This window comes from Salvelinus namaycush, chromosome 1, assembly GCF_016432855.1.
Source record: "Salvelinus namaycush isolate Seneca chromosome 1, SaNama_1.0, whole genome shotgun sequence".
Lineage (NCBI taxonomy): Eukaryota > Metazoa > Chordata > Actinopteri > Salmoniformes > Salmonidae > Salvelinus > Salvelinus namaycush.
Genome location: NC_052307.1, coordinates 77,528,575 through 77,545,238, shown reverse-complemented (window position 1 = coordinate 77,545,238; position 16,664 = coordinate 77,528,575). Strand labels below are relative to the sequence as shown.

At 38.9% G+C, this 16,664-nt stretch overlaps 1 protein-coding gene across 1 annotated transcript; it reads right to left on the bottom strand.

Annotated features, from left to right (window-relative positions):
* Positions 1-95: 95 nt before the first annotated feature.
* Positions 96-10,390, bottom strand: LOC120053055. Its single transcript, XM_039000308.1, has 6 exons — positions 10,361-10,390; positions 8,282-8,488; positions 7,739-7,884; positions 7,453-7,571; positions 2,278-2,402; positions 96-197 (listed from the first exon to the last, which is right to left on the bottom strand). The coding sequence occupies exons 2-6, from the start codon at positions 8,462-8,464 to the stop codon at positions 96-98; spliced, it is 675 nt and encodes a 224-aa protein (XP_038856236.1). The 5' UTR covers positions 8,465-8,488; positions 10,361-10,390.
* Positions 10,391-16,664: the final 6,274 nt, after the last annotated feature.

Genomic DNA, 16,664 nt, shown 5'->3' with positions numbered 1-16,664 from the left:
ATGTGAGATATTTGTTTTGTTAGAACAATACGGTAGTTTACCTCAATTGCCAAGTTACATATATGCTTCTTGAAATTCTGGTATAGGAACAGCACTTACTTCTCTGTTAAGGTCACTTTATCGTTTAGTTGACTTGGCAGAGCAACCTCTGGCTTCTCGTCATAACCTTGGTTGGCGAAGAGAGCAACTAGAATGCTCTGTACAGACAAATGAGCATTGTTCAGTACAATATGTTTTATATCAATGGTATTAACTTCCATATTTAAATAAAATAAAAACTTTATTAAAGTATCTGTCCAGTGTTCCAGATTTCTATGAAATATTAACCTAAAATGAATTACAATATATAATTTAATAGATGTCTTTCCAAAAAAGTATAATTATGGCGTTTAAAAGCAGTATTTTTCTGTGCTCCTGCTTAGCCTGAGTGGAAACAACAGTGGTTTGAGTGTAAATCGGTAAAAAAAAAAAAAAAAAAAGTTTGCCAGCTCAGCCAATGAGATTCACTTAGATTTTCAAATGATACTGAACAACAATATAAACGCATCATGGAACAATTTCAAAGATTTTACTAAGATACTGTTCATATAAGAAATCAGCAAATTTTTTATAAATTCATTAGGCCCTATTCTATGGATTTCACATTACTAGGCAAGGGCGTAGCCATGGGAGCGCAAAGGCCCACCCACTTGGGAGCCAGGCCCAGCGAATCAGAATGAGTTTTCCCCCATAAAGGGTCTTTATTACAGACAGAAATAGTCCTCAGAGCCCCCTCAGACAATCCTGCAGGTGAAGTAGCCGGATCTGGAGGTCCTGGGCTGGCGTGGTTACACGTGGTCTGCGGTTGTGAGGCCGATTGGATGTACTGCCAAACTCTCTAAAATGACGTTGGAGGCGGCTTAAGGTAGAGAAATGAACGTTAAATTCTCTGTCAACAGTCTGGTGGACATTCCTGCAGTCAGCATACCAATTGTACGCTCCCTCAAAACTTGAGACATCTGTGGAAACTTGAAACATCAAGTTGCGCGTAATGGTGCACGCGGACGCACGCCTGCGGTTTGGGTAGCATGTTAGTCTCCTTCTCCCCACTGGAGAATGAATTAAAAAAAAAATTAAAATGCTGCTGGACCAATCACAGACGGGCCTGTCCCGGCCAAGGAGGATGATGTCATTCTCCAGGCAAATTTCAAGCATTTTTGGAAACCGTTTGTAAACAAAACAATTGAGATTGGGTTTCACTGAGTGGATTTTCTCTCATTTATGCTTTGGCCATAACTACAAGTAAAGGACAACAACATTATTTGGGTATGAGCAAACAGAATATGTGCTTTTAAACCTGCAATATGTCACTTTTTGGGCAACCCGACCAAATTCACATATAAATGTGAGATATATATCTGTCATTCTATTGAAAGCAAGTCTAAGAAGTGGAAGGTTTGTTCCATGTGTGCTATGCTTCACGTTCTTAAGTTTCCTTTTTGTATCGTTTACTTGTGGTTTTGTACACAAGCTTCAAACAGCTGAAAATACAATATTTCTGGTTATGGAAAATACACTGCTCAAAAAAATAAAGGGAACACTTAAACAACACAATGTAACTCCAAGTCAATCACACTTCTATGAAATCAAACTGTCCACTTAGGAAGCAACACTGATTGACAATAAATTTCACATGCTGTTGTGCAAATGGAATAGACAAAAGGTGGAAATTATAGGCAATTAGCAAGACACCCCCAAAAAAGGAGTGATTCTGCAGGTGGTGACCACAGACCACTTCTCATCATAGGAACTGAGAAGTTGGTTGTGGTCACCACCTGCAGAATCACTCCTTTTTTGGGGGTGTCTTGCTAATTGCCTATAATTTCCACCTTTTGTCTATTCCATTTGCACAACAGCATGTGAAATTTATTGTCAATCAGTGTTGCTTCCTAAGTGGACAGTTTGATTTCACAGAAGTGTGATTGACTTGGAGTTACATTGTGTTGTTTAAGTGTTCCCTTTATTTTTTTGAGCAGTGTATATTTCACAGCGGTTTAGATGGTACAATGATTCCTTACACAATGACTGCTTGTTTTGTCACAAACTGAAATTAGGCAAACTATTCGAATTTTAGCAACCAGGAAATGGCAGAGCGATTTCTGCACATTGCACCTTTAAAAATTAGATTCACTGGACAGTTACTTTAACATCCAAACGAAATATGGTTCACTTAATTCATATAAAATAAATGGAAACATTTATATACTTTTTGAATAGATTTCATTTAATAGATCGTACCTCGCTCTTAATGTAGGATGGGTCCAATTTCTTCTTCAGCTTCCTCATCTCCAAAGACAGAACGGTTTCCATTTCAAAGAGCTTCAGACCAGCTTTACTCGTCTCTGGTTTAAAACAACACCCTCCTACAGGAAGACATTGAGGAAGTGGATTCAGTTGCTTCATTGTTATTACTTGATGCAAATATATGGGACGTTGTTATGTAGTGTCTCAAAAAACACATCACATTTTAGTAGACTAGTCTGCTGTGTCCTCTTACAGTTTTTCTAGATTGCTTGAACACTGTGAATGAAACAGGGATTCACATGAGCGAAACTGGGATCCACAAGGCCAAAACAGTAACTTTTTTTGCACAACTGTTAGTCATTTCTCATTGTTTTCACACTAAATGCAAATGCTAAACACTTTTTTGCAAAACAGTAGACAACTATCACAAAACACCTTTTACAAAAACACAAGACACAACTCTTTACACAAGACACAAATCTATTGTGTAAACCATGTCAAACAAAACAAAATACTTTTTTCACAGTTAATAAGAATTACTCCCATGATGGAATGTCTTTACCATCAACATGTAAACTCTCTTTGCATAACTATAAACCTCATAACATGTCCATAAATACATATCGAATAGGTCGTAAGTAGGTTGTTTTGTTTTCCATGTTTTATACAGTAAATCATATTTATATGTTTTAAATTGCCAGCTAAATCAACACAAATTAAATTGAAAAGTCATGTCAGTCACTTCTTTCATACAATTTTGTTTACAGAACTTCAGTCACATTTGCACTTTGAACGTTTCTTCACTATTTCATTTTTGGAATTAGACCTACTTTCAATATTACTGTATTTAATTTATGTTTACTGTATTTTGTCACATTTACAGCATTATAATATACAGCACGGAACACCTCAATTGCAACGGTATCAAAGGTAGTTTAATTATTTTTTTTATATTGTTATTCTTCCTGCTTTAGTATTTGAGGCTACTTCAGCCAACAAGAGTACAGTTAATTTCTAGAAAAGGGGATCTGTTTGAAACTTTTTTTATAGCAGAACAGCAATGATCAAATACTTTTACAGAACTTCTGATAATGTTCTTTCCTTTGTACCTGACTTGCATATCATAGACCACCTTTAGCAAAACTTTAAATACAAATGTCATCAATGAATACAAAATTCACTGTAAAGTGTTTTGTTCACAGAATACCAACATTTTGTTTTCATCAGAAGTGAAAAGGTTGCAAATGGGTTCACTGTTTCCGGCAATCAGTAAATACTGTAACTGACAAATAACCTGTCAGTCTATGTCGTTGTTTTTTGTTTGAATTGTTTACGTGTTCGCTATGCGGGGAAATGATAAAACAAGCGGAACTACGTGGCTAAGAACTGTTGTAACGGGGATTATTATCATAGCAACACAATTTTGGAGTGAAGGCAATCCCACGATGTGTTAGCTAGGTTTTTTAATGTCTTCGGGTGTAGTTCGTAAAGGTTGAAGCGTGTATGTTACGATGGTAACGTTATAATAATTAAGGATGAAGCGTGAATTCATGCCAGGAATAAGCAGCCAATGAGTTCGCACGGAAGGTGATAATTCTGACTAAAACTACAGAATAAACCACCAGTTAAGATCAAGGAACAGTTGTGCTCGTGGTTACTGGAGGGAGCTACAAATACTACTGCAGAATATTGTATATTACTTTAAGTAGGCCATAAACAGGTAGAATATAGGGAAAGAGCTAGGCACGGGAACTGTCTAATTTCTATGATTATCTCTAACATTGCAGACATGCAGAGATCAAAATCAAATCAAACTTTATTTGTCACATGGGCAGAATACAACAGACCTTACCGTGAAATGCTTACTTACAAGCCCGTAACCAACAATGCAGTTAAAGAAATAGGTTACTCCTAAATCATCATCCCCAACATTACAGAGCTTTGCTTTGTTGTGAATTGAGGTCTATACATTCATATCAGTTTCCTTATTTCTATTGTGGGGTGTGTTTATGTGCACCACTGGAAAGTCTACAAAACGATGAGCAAACTAGTCTATGTATTGAATACATGGAATTGGATTGTGATGATACCAGTGAATGAATCCTGCACACAATGTGTTTATCTTTTTATTGTAATTTTTATCAGGAATAATATTAGATTTTTCACGTGTATGAAATTGTTTGGTGAAATATGCATAAAAGAAGAGTAATTACCCATAATTCTGCACCTTTTGATAGTTGTATATCAAGTTTTGATCATCATGATTTAGTAACTGCAACAACTATATATTGATCACCTGGGATATTAAAAAGACAAACTAACTTTTTGTTTTGTCAGCTTAGTCGTGTTCTTTTGATTAATGTATTTGCAATTCTGATGGTATAATATAGTTTTGATGAATGTATTTGTTTTGAGAAGGCAACTATATTTTTTAAAAACGCTGTTTTGCAAAAGGCAACAGAGTTCTGTCTTGTCGTTCCAAAGAAATCATTGTAGAAGAACTGTATTACCAACTTTTTCATAGAAAACATATGGTCTATTGATGTCTCCAGTTAGTATTTATTAAACCATTATGTAATAAATGGTCATTTGATGACAAATGGTTTTGATGCAGCTATCTAGTTTTTTGATTTGGCTAAATAAATATTCTCATTAGGTGACAATTGTTACTGTTTTGATAAAGTGATTTATTTTGTGACAGTAACTTTAAGATGTGATGGTGTTGATGCATTTTGCAAGAGAAATGTGTTGTTTTGGCCCCTGGCAGGGAAAAATAAATGAAGAAGAAAAATAGCTGCAAACAGCTTTGAAATGTGGTGCTGGCTTTTGAGCAGGCTGAAGAGAAAGAGTTGCAGTGTTATACAGTGCATTCGGAAAGTATTCAGACCCCTTGACTTTTTCCATATTTTGTTACGTTACAGTTTTATTCTAAAATGGATCAAATAATTGTTTCCCCTCATCAATCTTCATACAATACCCCATAATGACAAAGCAAAAACAGATTGACATTTTTGCAAATGTATTAAATATAAAAACAGATACCTTTACATAAGTATTCAAAGCCTTTGCTCTGAGACTCGAAATTGAGCTCAGTTGCATCCTGTTTCCATTGATCATCCTTGAGATGTTTACCTGTGGTAAATTCAATTGATTGGACATGATGATTTGGAAAGGCACACACCTGTCTATATAAGGTCCCACAGTTGACAGTGCATGTCAGAGCAAAAAACAAGCCATGAAGTTGAAGGAATTGTCCGTAGAGCTCCGAGTCAGGATTTTGTCAAGGCACAAATCGCGGGAAGGGTACCAAAACTTGTCTGCAGCATTGAAGGTCCCCAAGAACATAGTGGCCTCCATCATTCTTAAAAGGAAGAAGTTTAGAATCAAAAAGACTCTTCCTAGAGCTGTCCGGCCAGCCAAACTGAGCAATCGGGGGAGAAGGGCCTTGGTCAGGGAGGTGACCAAGAACCCGATGGTCACTCTGACAGAGCTCCAGAGTTCCTCTGTGGAGATGGGAGAACCTTCCAGAAGGACCACCATCTCTGCAGCACTCCACCAATCAGGCCTTTATAGTAGAGTGACAGCCCGCTTGGAGTTTGCCAAAAGGCACCTGAAGGACTCAGACTATGAGAAACAAGATTCTCTGGGCTGATGAAACCAATATTGAACTCTTTGGCCTGAATGCCAAGAGTCATATCTGGAGGAAACCAGGCAGCGCTCATCACCTGGCCAATACCATCCCTACGGTGAAGTATGGTGGTGGCAGCATCATGCTGTGGGGATGTTTTTCAGCGGAAGGGACTGGGAGACTAGTCAGGATTGAGGAAATGATGAACGGAGCAAAGTACAGAGAGATTCTTGATGAAAATCTGCTCCAGAGCGCTCAGGACCTCAGACTGGGGCGAAGTTTCACCTTCCAACAGGACAACTACCCTAAGCACACAACCAAGACAACGCAGGAGTGGCTTCGGGACACGTCTCTGAATGTCTTTGAGTGGCCCAGCTAGAGCCCGAAATTGAACCCGATTGAACATCTCTGGAGAGACCTGAAAATGCTGTGCAGCGACGCTCCCCATTCAACTTGACGGAGCTTGAGAGGATCTGCAGAGAAGAATGGGAGAAACTCCCCAAATACAGGTGTGCCAAACTTGTAGCGTCATACCCAAGAAGACTCAAGGCTGTAATCGCTGCCAAAGGTGCTTCAACAAAGTACTGAGTAAAGGGTCTTAATACTTATGTATATACTTATCCAGGGTTTTTTGTATAAATGTGCAACAACTTGTTTTGCTTTTTGATTATGGCATATTGTGTGTAGATTGATGAGGGGGGAAAAAAACTATTTAATACATTTTAGAATAACAAAATGTGGAAAAAGTCAAGGGGTCTGAATACTTTCCGAATACACTGTATACTGTGATATACAGTAATATGACACAGGGATCGATTTTTTTCCTGTTCTTTTTCCTGTTTATATAAGCAAAGTAGGTCTATCTGCAAAACATGTTTTCATACATCTGTATGCAGACGACACCAGGCTCTTTCGGAGCTTCAATCTGCCTTCATTGCATTGCAGATGTTGAACTGAAATTGGTACTTAACGCAGGTAAAACTAAGTATATGTTATTCTCCAAATCACATAAAAATTTATCTAATTATTTATGCCAAGCTAGAGCTCTGAAATGGTGCCTCTAGGGAAATTCTAATGGCTGATATAGAAGCTTTCTACTGAAGAATATGTTTGTTTTCTATGATTGTGTTTTGCAGCCACTCCAGTACCCCTGCACATTGAATAAAGTACTGGCAAGGACCTGTATATACTTGCATTCTCGTGTTTCTAACTCACATCATAGTTCTTGTGTGGAAGTTTCTATTCTATTTTCTATTATTATCTACAGTATATTATTATTATCACTGCATTGTTGGGAAAGAGCTCTCAAGGTGTACTGTTTTACACCGGTTGTATCCTATGCGTGTGGCGAATAAACTTTGAAACTTGCTTTTAGTGTATTGATGTGTATACAAGGCTCATCTGTAAAAGAGACCTTGGTCTCAGCATGACTCCCTGTCGAAAATAAAGGTTAAATAAATAAAATAAATAATATTAGAATATTCTGTAATAATCACTTCTGACGCAAAACACACTTGTCCTTCTTAGACATTATACAGTACCTGTTGCATTGCTGATTCCATGCAGCATGTTGTTGTCCACCTTTCCAACAACGATGGCATCAACAACAATGTTCAGGCTCATCAGTTTGGTTGTGACAGCATCTGGTTCAGTCATTGACCTATGGATAATGTTTTAAGCAAATCAATTCCCAATCGAGCAAATCAATTTCCAATTGAAGAATATCTTTGTGTTAATGCATTGAATGTAACATCAAAATGGGCATTGTCCATGCACAAAAATATTGTAATGACTGTTTTGCACGCTTAAAGGTTTTGTTGTATTTACCCATCATCATTCCCATCTGTGAGACATATGATGCGAAGTCTGCAGTCTGGAAATTGCTCTCCAACTTGTTTCAGTTGAGACATGCCACGTTTCAAGGCATCATACAGCACAGTGCATCCATTGGCCTCCAGATTGTGTACGTGTTCCTGTAAGTGCCAAAAATGTTTACTTAAAATGCTAATATTATGTGATGTTTGTATACTGAACAAAAATATAAATTCAACATGCAACAATTTCAAAGATTTGGAAATTAGGCAATTGAAATAAATTCATTAAGCCTTAATCTATGGAATACAAGTATTCAACTGTAAAAAAAAAAAAAGGGGGTGTGGATCAGAAAACCAGTCAGTATCTGGTGTGACTTAAAAAAATATATATTTCAATTGACTGATTTCCTTAAATGAACTGTAACTCAGTAAAACCTTTGAAATTATTGCATGTTGCATTTATATTTTTGTTCAGTATAGATGCACGCGGCAAACCACAGAGGAGAGTTTAACCAATTTGCTATTTTGCCTTCATAAAATGACAAAATATATTTACCTTAAAGGTCTCCAGATTCTCTGTAAATGTGTGGAGAGTTTTAACTGATGAGTCAAACTTCACCAAGCCAATGACATGATGAAAATTGTACGCCATGCTTCTAGTTGCGAAGTTATCGAAGAGCTGTTTAACAGCATCCAACCGTGTTATTTTGTCATCGGAATCATAGCATGTCTCATTCATGGAGGAGCTTGAATCCACTAGCACCTAAAAGGTTGGATGGAGAAGTATTATTTAGCTATAACAAAACGGAGGAGATAATCTAACTATTATATAACTTTGTTACATCAACATGGATCATTTTTGGTTATCATCGTTATCTTTCAAGGTATCTACAGTTGAAGTAGGAAGTTTACATACACTTAGGTTGGAGTCATTAAAACTCGTTTTTCAACCACTCCAAAAAATTATTGTTAACAAACTATAGTTTTGGCAAGTCGATTAGGACATCTACTTTGTGCATGACACAAGTAATTTTCCAACAATTGTTTACAGACAGATTATTTCACTTATAATTCACTGTATCACAATTCCAGTGGGTCAGAAGTTTACATACACTAAGTTGACTGTGCCTTTAAACAGCTTGGAAAATTCCAGAAAATGATGTCATGGCTTTAGAAGCTTCTGATAGGCTAATTGACATCATTTGAGTCAATTGGAGGTGTACCTGTGAATGTATTTCAAGGCCTACCTTCAAATTCAGTGCCTCTTTGCTTGACATCATGGGAAAGTCAAAAGAAATCAGCCAAGACCTCAGAATAAAAATTGTAGACCTCAGAATAAAAATTGTAGACCTCCACAAGTCTGGTTCATCCTTGGGAGCAATTTCCAAATGCCTGAAGGTACCACATTCATCTGTACAAACAATAGTACGCAAGTATAAACACCATGGGACGCAACCATCATACCGCTCAGGAAGGAGACGCGTTCTGTCTCCTAAAGATTAACGTACTTTGGTGTGAAAAGTGCAAATCAATCCCAGAACAGCAACTTGTGAAGATGCTGGAGGAAACAGGTACAAAGGTATCTATATCCACAGTAAAACAAGTCCTATATCAACATAACCTGAAAGGCCGCTCCACTGCTCCAAAACCAGCATAAAAAAGCCAGACTATGTTTTGCAACTGCACATGGGGACAAAGATCATACTTTTTGGAGAAATGTCCTCTGGTCTGATGAAACAAAAATAGAACTGTTTGGCCATAATGAGCATTGTTATGTTTGGAGGAAAAAGGGGGAGGCTTGCAGCCGAAGAACACCATTCCAACTGTGAAGCACGGGGGTGGCAGCATCATGTTGTGGGTGTGCTTTGCTGCAGGAGGGACTGGTGCAATTCACAAAATAGATGGCATCATTAGCAAGGAAAATTATGTGGATATATTGAAGCAACATCAAGACATTAGTCAGGAAGTTAAAGCTTGGTCGCAAATGGGTCTTCCAAATGGACAATGACCCCAAGCATACTTCCAAAGTTGTGGCAAAATGGCTTAAGGACAACAAAGTCAAGATATTGGAGTGGCCATCACAAAGCCCTGACCTCAATCCTATAGAACATTTGTGGGCAGAACTGAAAAAGCGTGTGCAAGCAAGGAGGCCTACAAACCAGACACAGTTACACCAGCTCTGTCAAGAGAAATGGGCGAAAATCCACCCAATTGATTGTGGGAAGCTTGTGGAAGGCTACCCGAAACATTTGACCCAAGTTAAACAATTTAAAGGCAATGCTACCAAATACTAATTGAGTGTATGTAAACTTCTGACCCACTAGGAATGTGATGAAAGAAATAAAAGCTGAAATAAATCTCTCTACTATTATTCTGACATTTCACGTTCTTAAAATAAAGTGGTGATCCTAACTGAACTAAGACAGGGAATTGTTACTAGGATTAAATGTCAGGAATTGTGAAAAACGGAGTTTAAATGTATTTGGCTAAGGTGTATGTAAACTTCCGATTTCAACTGTATCTGTAAGACCATGGGCTGCTCCTTGGTGTTTGCCTACATCTCATCATTTGAGCCATAGCAGTAGCAGAAATATAATAGCAGATATAGATGCAAATGTAATCTATCATTAATTACCAGTATGGCCTCTTCTGGTGTCCTGCTGGTCATGAATGTCTGGTCACTCCTGGTGTCTCTCATTCTGGAGAGAAAATGATAGTAACATAGTAATTAAGTGACATGGAGATGATAGTTCAGTTCATTAATTTAAATCATTATCTATGTTATCCTTGTTCATGAACAGTCCACCAGTAATTGTGAAGCGCCTTATGATCTTAAATTGAATGTTCAACTAGTTTTCAGATTATAAATACTCACTCATGAGCCAACTCGTCCACATTAAACGTTTTGCATTTCCCAGATAAGCAATCAAAAACCTTGATATCCTGAGGAGATCCTTTTTGTTTACCGATGTAAACACCAAGGTTATCTGTCAAGGAGAGGCATTTGTTTTAAAAAACGAACAGGTATTTCTCCTGCAAACCACTTTAAATGGCAACAATTGGCTAGCAATTAAAATCACAAAACACCATATGCAATTATTCCCATAAAAACAGTTATATTCTCATAAAATAAACAAAATACACACTTCCATAACAAGCATGTGATAAACAAACTGCTAACTGTAAATGCAATGTATCATATTTTGCTGTCTGATGAAGGCACTAACCTGTGAGACGTCATCTAAAATGTAATCCCAAAAGTAATTATTTATCAAAAAAAAGAACTAGTAATGCTGCATACTCCAAGAAAGATTAACATCTCACCTTTCAAATATTTTATATGACACATTTCCTATTCAACAAACTGTATGAATAAAAGGAAATTGAAATTATATGCTTTCTAACTATATGCCTGGTACAATCATATTATAAAACTACTAACTATAAGATTTCACCTTCCTTAACTGTAAAATACATACTTTTATGCTCGGTGTTAGAGAAAATGTCCATATTTTCTAAAGGTCTCTCTTGATTCAAAACTTCTGCCCCCACCCTTCAGAACAGGGCTCTAGCTTGGCTTCCTGAACTTGTTAGGAACTTCCCTTTCATCTCATATTAATCTTGTCCATCTATGACAAACAGAAAGTGTTTTTTGTATAAATAAAATCTCTGAATTATTTTAGATTACTTTGATAAAGTTAGCTATAAATCGATCTCTGAATGTGCTACCACACTCTCCTGCTGCTCTACGATGTAAGGATGGCAGGCATGTGCTTTGTCAGTGGCTGTGACGTTGCGTTTAGCCAAGAGTTGATGGACAGACGGAAGAGCGAATGAAATGGTAGACAGGACATCCAGCTTCAAGTGGTGTCACACAGGCGGAAGAGATATACTCCTGAGTCCGTGAGAACTAGGACTATCGCTGAATGCAAGCATGAATTTCGATCTAGTGTCCACAGATCGATTTCTAATCTAAAATGGCAGTTGGAACCAGTACCAGAACCACGCTAGTCCCCTCAATAGGGGACTTTACATCTAAGCGGTACTCTTGGCTAAGATGGTATTTTTGGCTAAGCTGGCGCTGACGTAGGGTGCCTCGCCTCAAGCTCCTATAAAACATTGCAGGTTTCTACTTTTTAAATGTTTTTTTTTTTATAGTGTTTTCTCAAATGTTCTTAATCTGTTTGTTTTGTGCATTGCTTCATACACCCGGGCAGAACTATTGAAATCTGAATCGCTAGGTATTCACCGTCCACCCGACCTTCCGGGAATTCCCTGAGACTGCGGAAAAATTTACTAGCCTCTTTGATGAGACTTCGGGCTGCCTGAGAGTCGTACGGGAGAGAAGGAAGCAGAGGAGAGAGGCAGACGTGGGGGTGAGGGTCTAGTGAGATTAAAACGCTGGGCGACCCGTCCTCCATTACTGAGCATATTACTCACCAATGCTCAATCGTTAATGAATAAACTTGATGAACTCAGAGCGAGGTTCTCCTTCCATCGGGACATCAGATTCTGCAACATAATCGGAAAATGTACAGGAACTGGCGAGCTTCTGCCCTCCCGACATGGAAAACTTGGTCATTAATTGTTGGCCATTTCACCTTCCAAGAGAGTTCTCAGGGATTATTGCTATGGCTGTGTACATCACGCCCCAAGCCGACACCAAAAATGCTCTCCAAGATCTTCATTGGTCCCTGAACAAACTGGAGACTGCATACCCGGAGGCAGCGTTCATTGTCACGGGGGACTTTAACAAAAGGAATTTACGGACCGTGTTCCCGAATTATTTAGCAACACACTGACTGTTTAACTTGCGGAAAATTCAATGCTTGACCACTGCAACATGCCTTTTCGACACGGGTATGAGGCCCTCTCTCGTCCTCCTTTCGACAAATCTGGCCATGACTCCATTTTGCTTCTCCCCGCCTACAAACAAAGACTCAAGAGGGAAGTTCTGGTGGTCAGGTCTGTACAACGCTGGTCCGACCAATCAGAATCCATGCTCCAAGACTGTTTTGATCACATGGACTGGAATATGTTCCGGGTTGCCTCTAGGGATAACATCAATGAATACGCCGACTCAGATTCATAAAAAAATGCATAGATGTGATACCGATAGTGTCTTTCAAGACTTATCAAAAACCATGGATTGATGGCAGCCTTGTGGGGAAACCTGTTTAACCAAACTACTGTCCCTGGTCACCTGGCCGTGTTTATAAGCAGAATCTCTATAAACACAGCAAGGTGACCAGGGACAATAGTTTGGTTAAACAGTACAAGTACAACCTACGCAGATCGATTAAGATGGCGAAATACAAGTACAGGGATAAACTGGAGGAGCAATTCAGCGGGTTGGACACAAGCTGTTTGTGGCAAGGGCTCCTGACGATCACGGATTACAAAAAGAAAGCCAGCCACATTGCGGAAAACCAACGCAACGCGACCGGATGAGCTAAACACCTTTTTCTCACGCTTCGTGCACAATGACTCTGAGCTGCCGAGGAGAGCCCCTGAGGACAACGTGGGTTACGTACTGTACTTACGGTCTCCACGGAAGGCATATGTTAGTCAGTCAAATATGTTAACCCTCACAAGGCTGCAAGCCCAGACGGCATCCCTAGCCGTGCCTTCAGATCATGTGCAGACCAGCTGGCTGTTGTGTTCTCTGATATTTTCAATCTCTCTCTAGCTCAGGCAGCTATTCCCACCTGCTTGATGTCCACTCTCATGCCTGTGCCCAAGAAAGGGAAAGTAACTGAATGACTACTGACCCGTAGCACTCACTTCTGTCATCATGAAGTGCTTCGAGAGGCTAGTCAAAGACCACATCACCTCCTCCCTCCCCGACACACTCGACCCTTTCCAATTCACCTATCGCCCTGACAGATCCAAGGATGACGCAATCGCACACTACCCTTGCCCACCTGGACAAAAGAAATGCATATGTGAGGATGCTGTTCAGTGACTACAGCTCGGCCCTCAATACCATAGTGTCCTCTAAGCTCATCATAAAGCTCACAGCACTGGGTCTGAACTCCTCCCTATGCAACTGGGTCCTGGATTTCCTGACGGGCCGACCCTAGGTTGTGAAGGTAGTCAACATTACCTCCTCAACACTGATTCTCAACACGTGGGCCCCACAAGGATGCGTACTCTGTCCCCTAATATACTCCCTGTATACCCACGTCTGCGTGGCCTCACACAGTTCCAACTCCATCATCAAGTTCGCTGACAACACCACAGTAGTAGGCCTGATTACTAACTACGCAGAGCTGGCCGACAGCTCGGCGTAGGGAGGAGGTAGGCACTCTGACGGCATGGTGCCAGGTAAACAACCTCTCTCTCAATGTCAGCAAAACAAAGGAGTTGAATGGGGACTTCAGAGGGAAAGGCACTCCCCCATCATCATCAACAGGGTCGCCGTGGAGACGGTCAAAAATGTCAGATTCCTTGGCATACACTTCTCCGAGGAGGTGAAATGGTCAAAGCACACGGACACTGTGGTGAAGGCACAACAGCGACTGAAATAACACATATGGAATCATGTAGTAACCAAAAAAAGTGTTTAACAAATCAAAATATATTTTATATTTGAGATTCTTCAAATAGCCACCCTTTGCCTTGATGACAGCTTTGCACACTCTTGGCATTCTCTCAATCAGCTTCTTGAGGTAGTCACCTGGAATGCATTTCAATTAACAGGTGTGTCTTCTTAAAAGTTAATTTGTGGAATTTCTTTCCTTCTTATTGCGTTTGAGCCAATCAGTTGTGTTGTGGGGGGTATACAGAAGATAGCCCTATTTGGTAAAAGACCAAGTCCATATGGCAAGAATAGCTCAAATAAGCAAAGAGAAACGACAGTTCATCATTACTTTAAGACATGAAGGTCAGTCAATACAGAACATTTCAAGAACTTTGAACGTTTCTTCAAGTGCTGTCACAAAAACCATCAAGCGCTATGATGAAACTGGCTCTCATGAGGACCACAACAGGAAAGGAAGACCTAGAGTTACCTCTGCTGCAGAGGATAAGTTCATTAGAGTTACCAGCCTCAGAAATTGCTGCCCAAATAAATGTATCACAGAGTTCAAGTAACAGACACATCTCAACATCAACTGTTCAGAGGAGACTGTGTGAATCAGGCCTTCATGGTTGAATTGCTGCAAAGAAACCACTACTAAAGGACACCAATAATAAGAAGAGACTTGGTTGGGCCAAGAAACACGAGCAATGGACATTAGACCAGTGGAAAATTGTCCACTTTTGACCGGGAGTGTATATTATTATTCCTATTTTTATTAGTTTATTTCACTTTGCCTGCATTGTTGGAGCTCAGGGATTAAGATTTTCACTGTACCCTGTAATTACATCTGCAAACCTGTACATGTGACTATTAAACTTTCTAGCCTAATCTATTCATTTGCATAGGCCTACGCAACAACGAGCGAACACCCTGAAATAGAAGTATAGGATGTTTTGTGTGTGGTAGAGTGGTATGTGACAATTCATAAACATATTAAGCTCAAATATTTTATATATATATATTAATTAATGATACATTGTACCAAGACTGGAACTAGTTTAGCACAAGGCCCAGTATTTTACCTTCTTTCAAAAGAACGAGACGTGGCCCATCCACTCCTAAATCCTTCAACAGCAGTGGTGGAGTGACCGTCAGATGAGGGTATGCTTTCAATTCTTTAGTCATCTCTGTAAATGTCCCATCTAGATTCATCTGAAAGCTTGAATTTAAATATTAAACCATTACATTTATTACCAATACACTATATATCAATACAGTATTGTATGATATAATGAAAGAATTGTAAGCCTACTTTTGACCAGTTACAAGTCCATACGAAATCCAAACAGGGAAAGTCTTGATGGATGGAGGTAGGCTGAGTAAAATCTTTTCAACATCAGAGGCTCTAGACATTGCATTCTCTGTCAGGATCTCCACAGAGCAGTTTGGGATTTTCTCTCCATCTTAACAATGGGAAAACAGCATATCATGCAATTAAAGATCATGCTACATAAAACTATTATGTCAAAGTTTGATTCACATATACAGTGCCTTGCAAAAGTATTCATACCCCTTGGATTTCTTCACATTGTATTTTTACAAAGTGGGATTAAAATCAAATAAAATGTTATTCGTCACATGCACAGAATACAACAGGTGTAGTAGACCTTAACGTGAAATGCGTACTAATTGAGGTAAGACATGAAGGTCAGTCAATACAGAACATTTCAAGAACTTTGAACGTTTCTTCAAGTGCAGTCACAAAAACCATCAAGTGCTATGATGAAACTGTCTCTCATGAGGACCGCCACAGGAATGGAAGACGCAGAGTTACCTCTGCTGCAGAGGATAAGTTCATTAGAGTTACCAGCCTCAGTTACCAGCCTATGACTATGCATAGACAATAAACAGAATAGTAGCAGCGTATGTGAAAAATCTACATCTACAATCATTAACATAGGTGTAGCACTATTAAATCTGGGTTTGACTATGAATTAAAATACATTATCTATATAAAACCCTGGATTGTGTTTGCTAGGATTCTCTAAAAACATCCCCACATAGCTTACAAATACTTCTATCCAATTTATACTGCAACAATATCACTCAAAGATCTGTGTTAGTTTTAGGATTAAACACTTTGAAACAACCTTCTTCAAGGTGCATCCATGCATTGTTTACTTCACAGGGTTTTCCATAAAGCCTGTAGTTTAACAAAGAACTTCTATTGAGGTAAGAAAAAGATTAGGATCTGGCAAAAACTCAGAAAAAGTTTTGCTAATTACACGATCAATTGAAAATGTACATCATCCTATAGGTGCTGGAAGAAAGACACTATAGTCAAATCCAAATGTATTGTCACCCTTGAAATAGATTAGCAAAAAACACAGTTTAAAATAAATACAAATATCAAGCT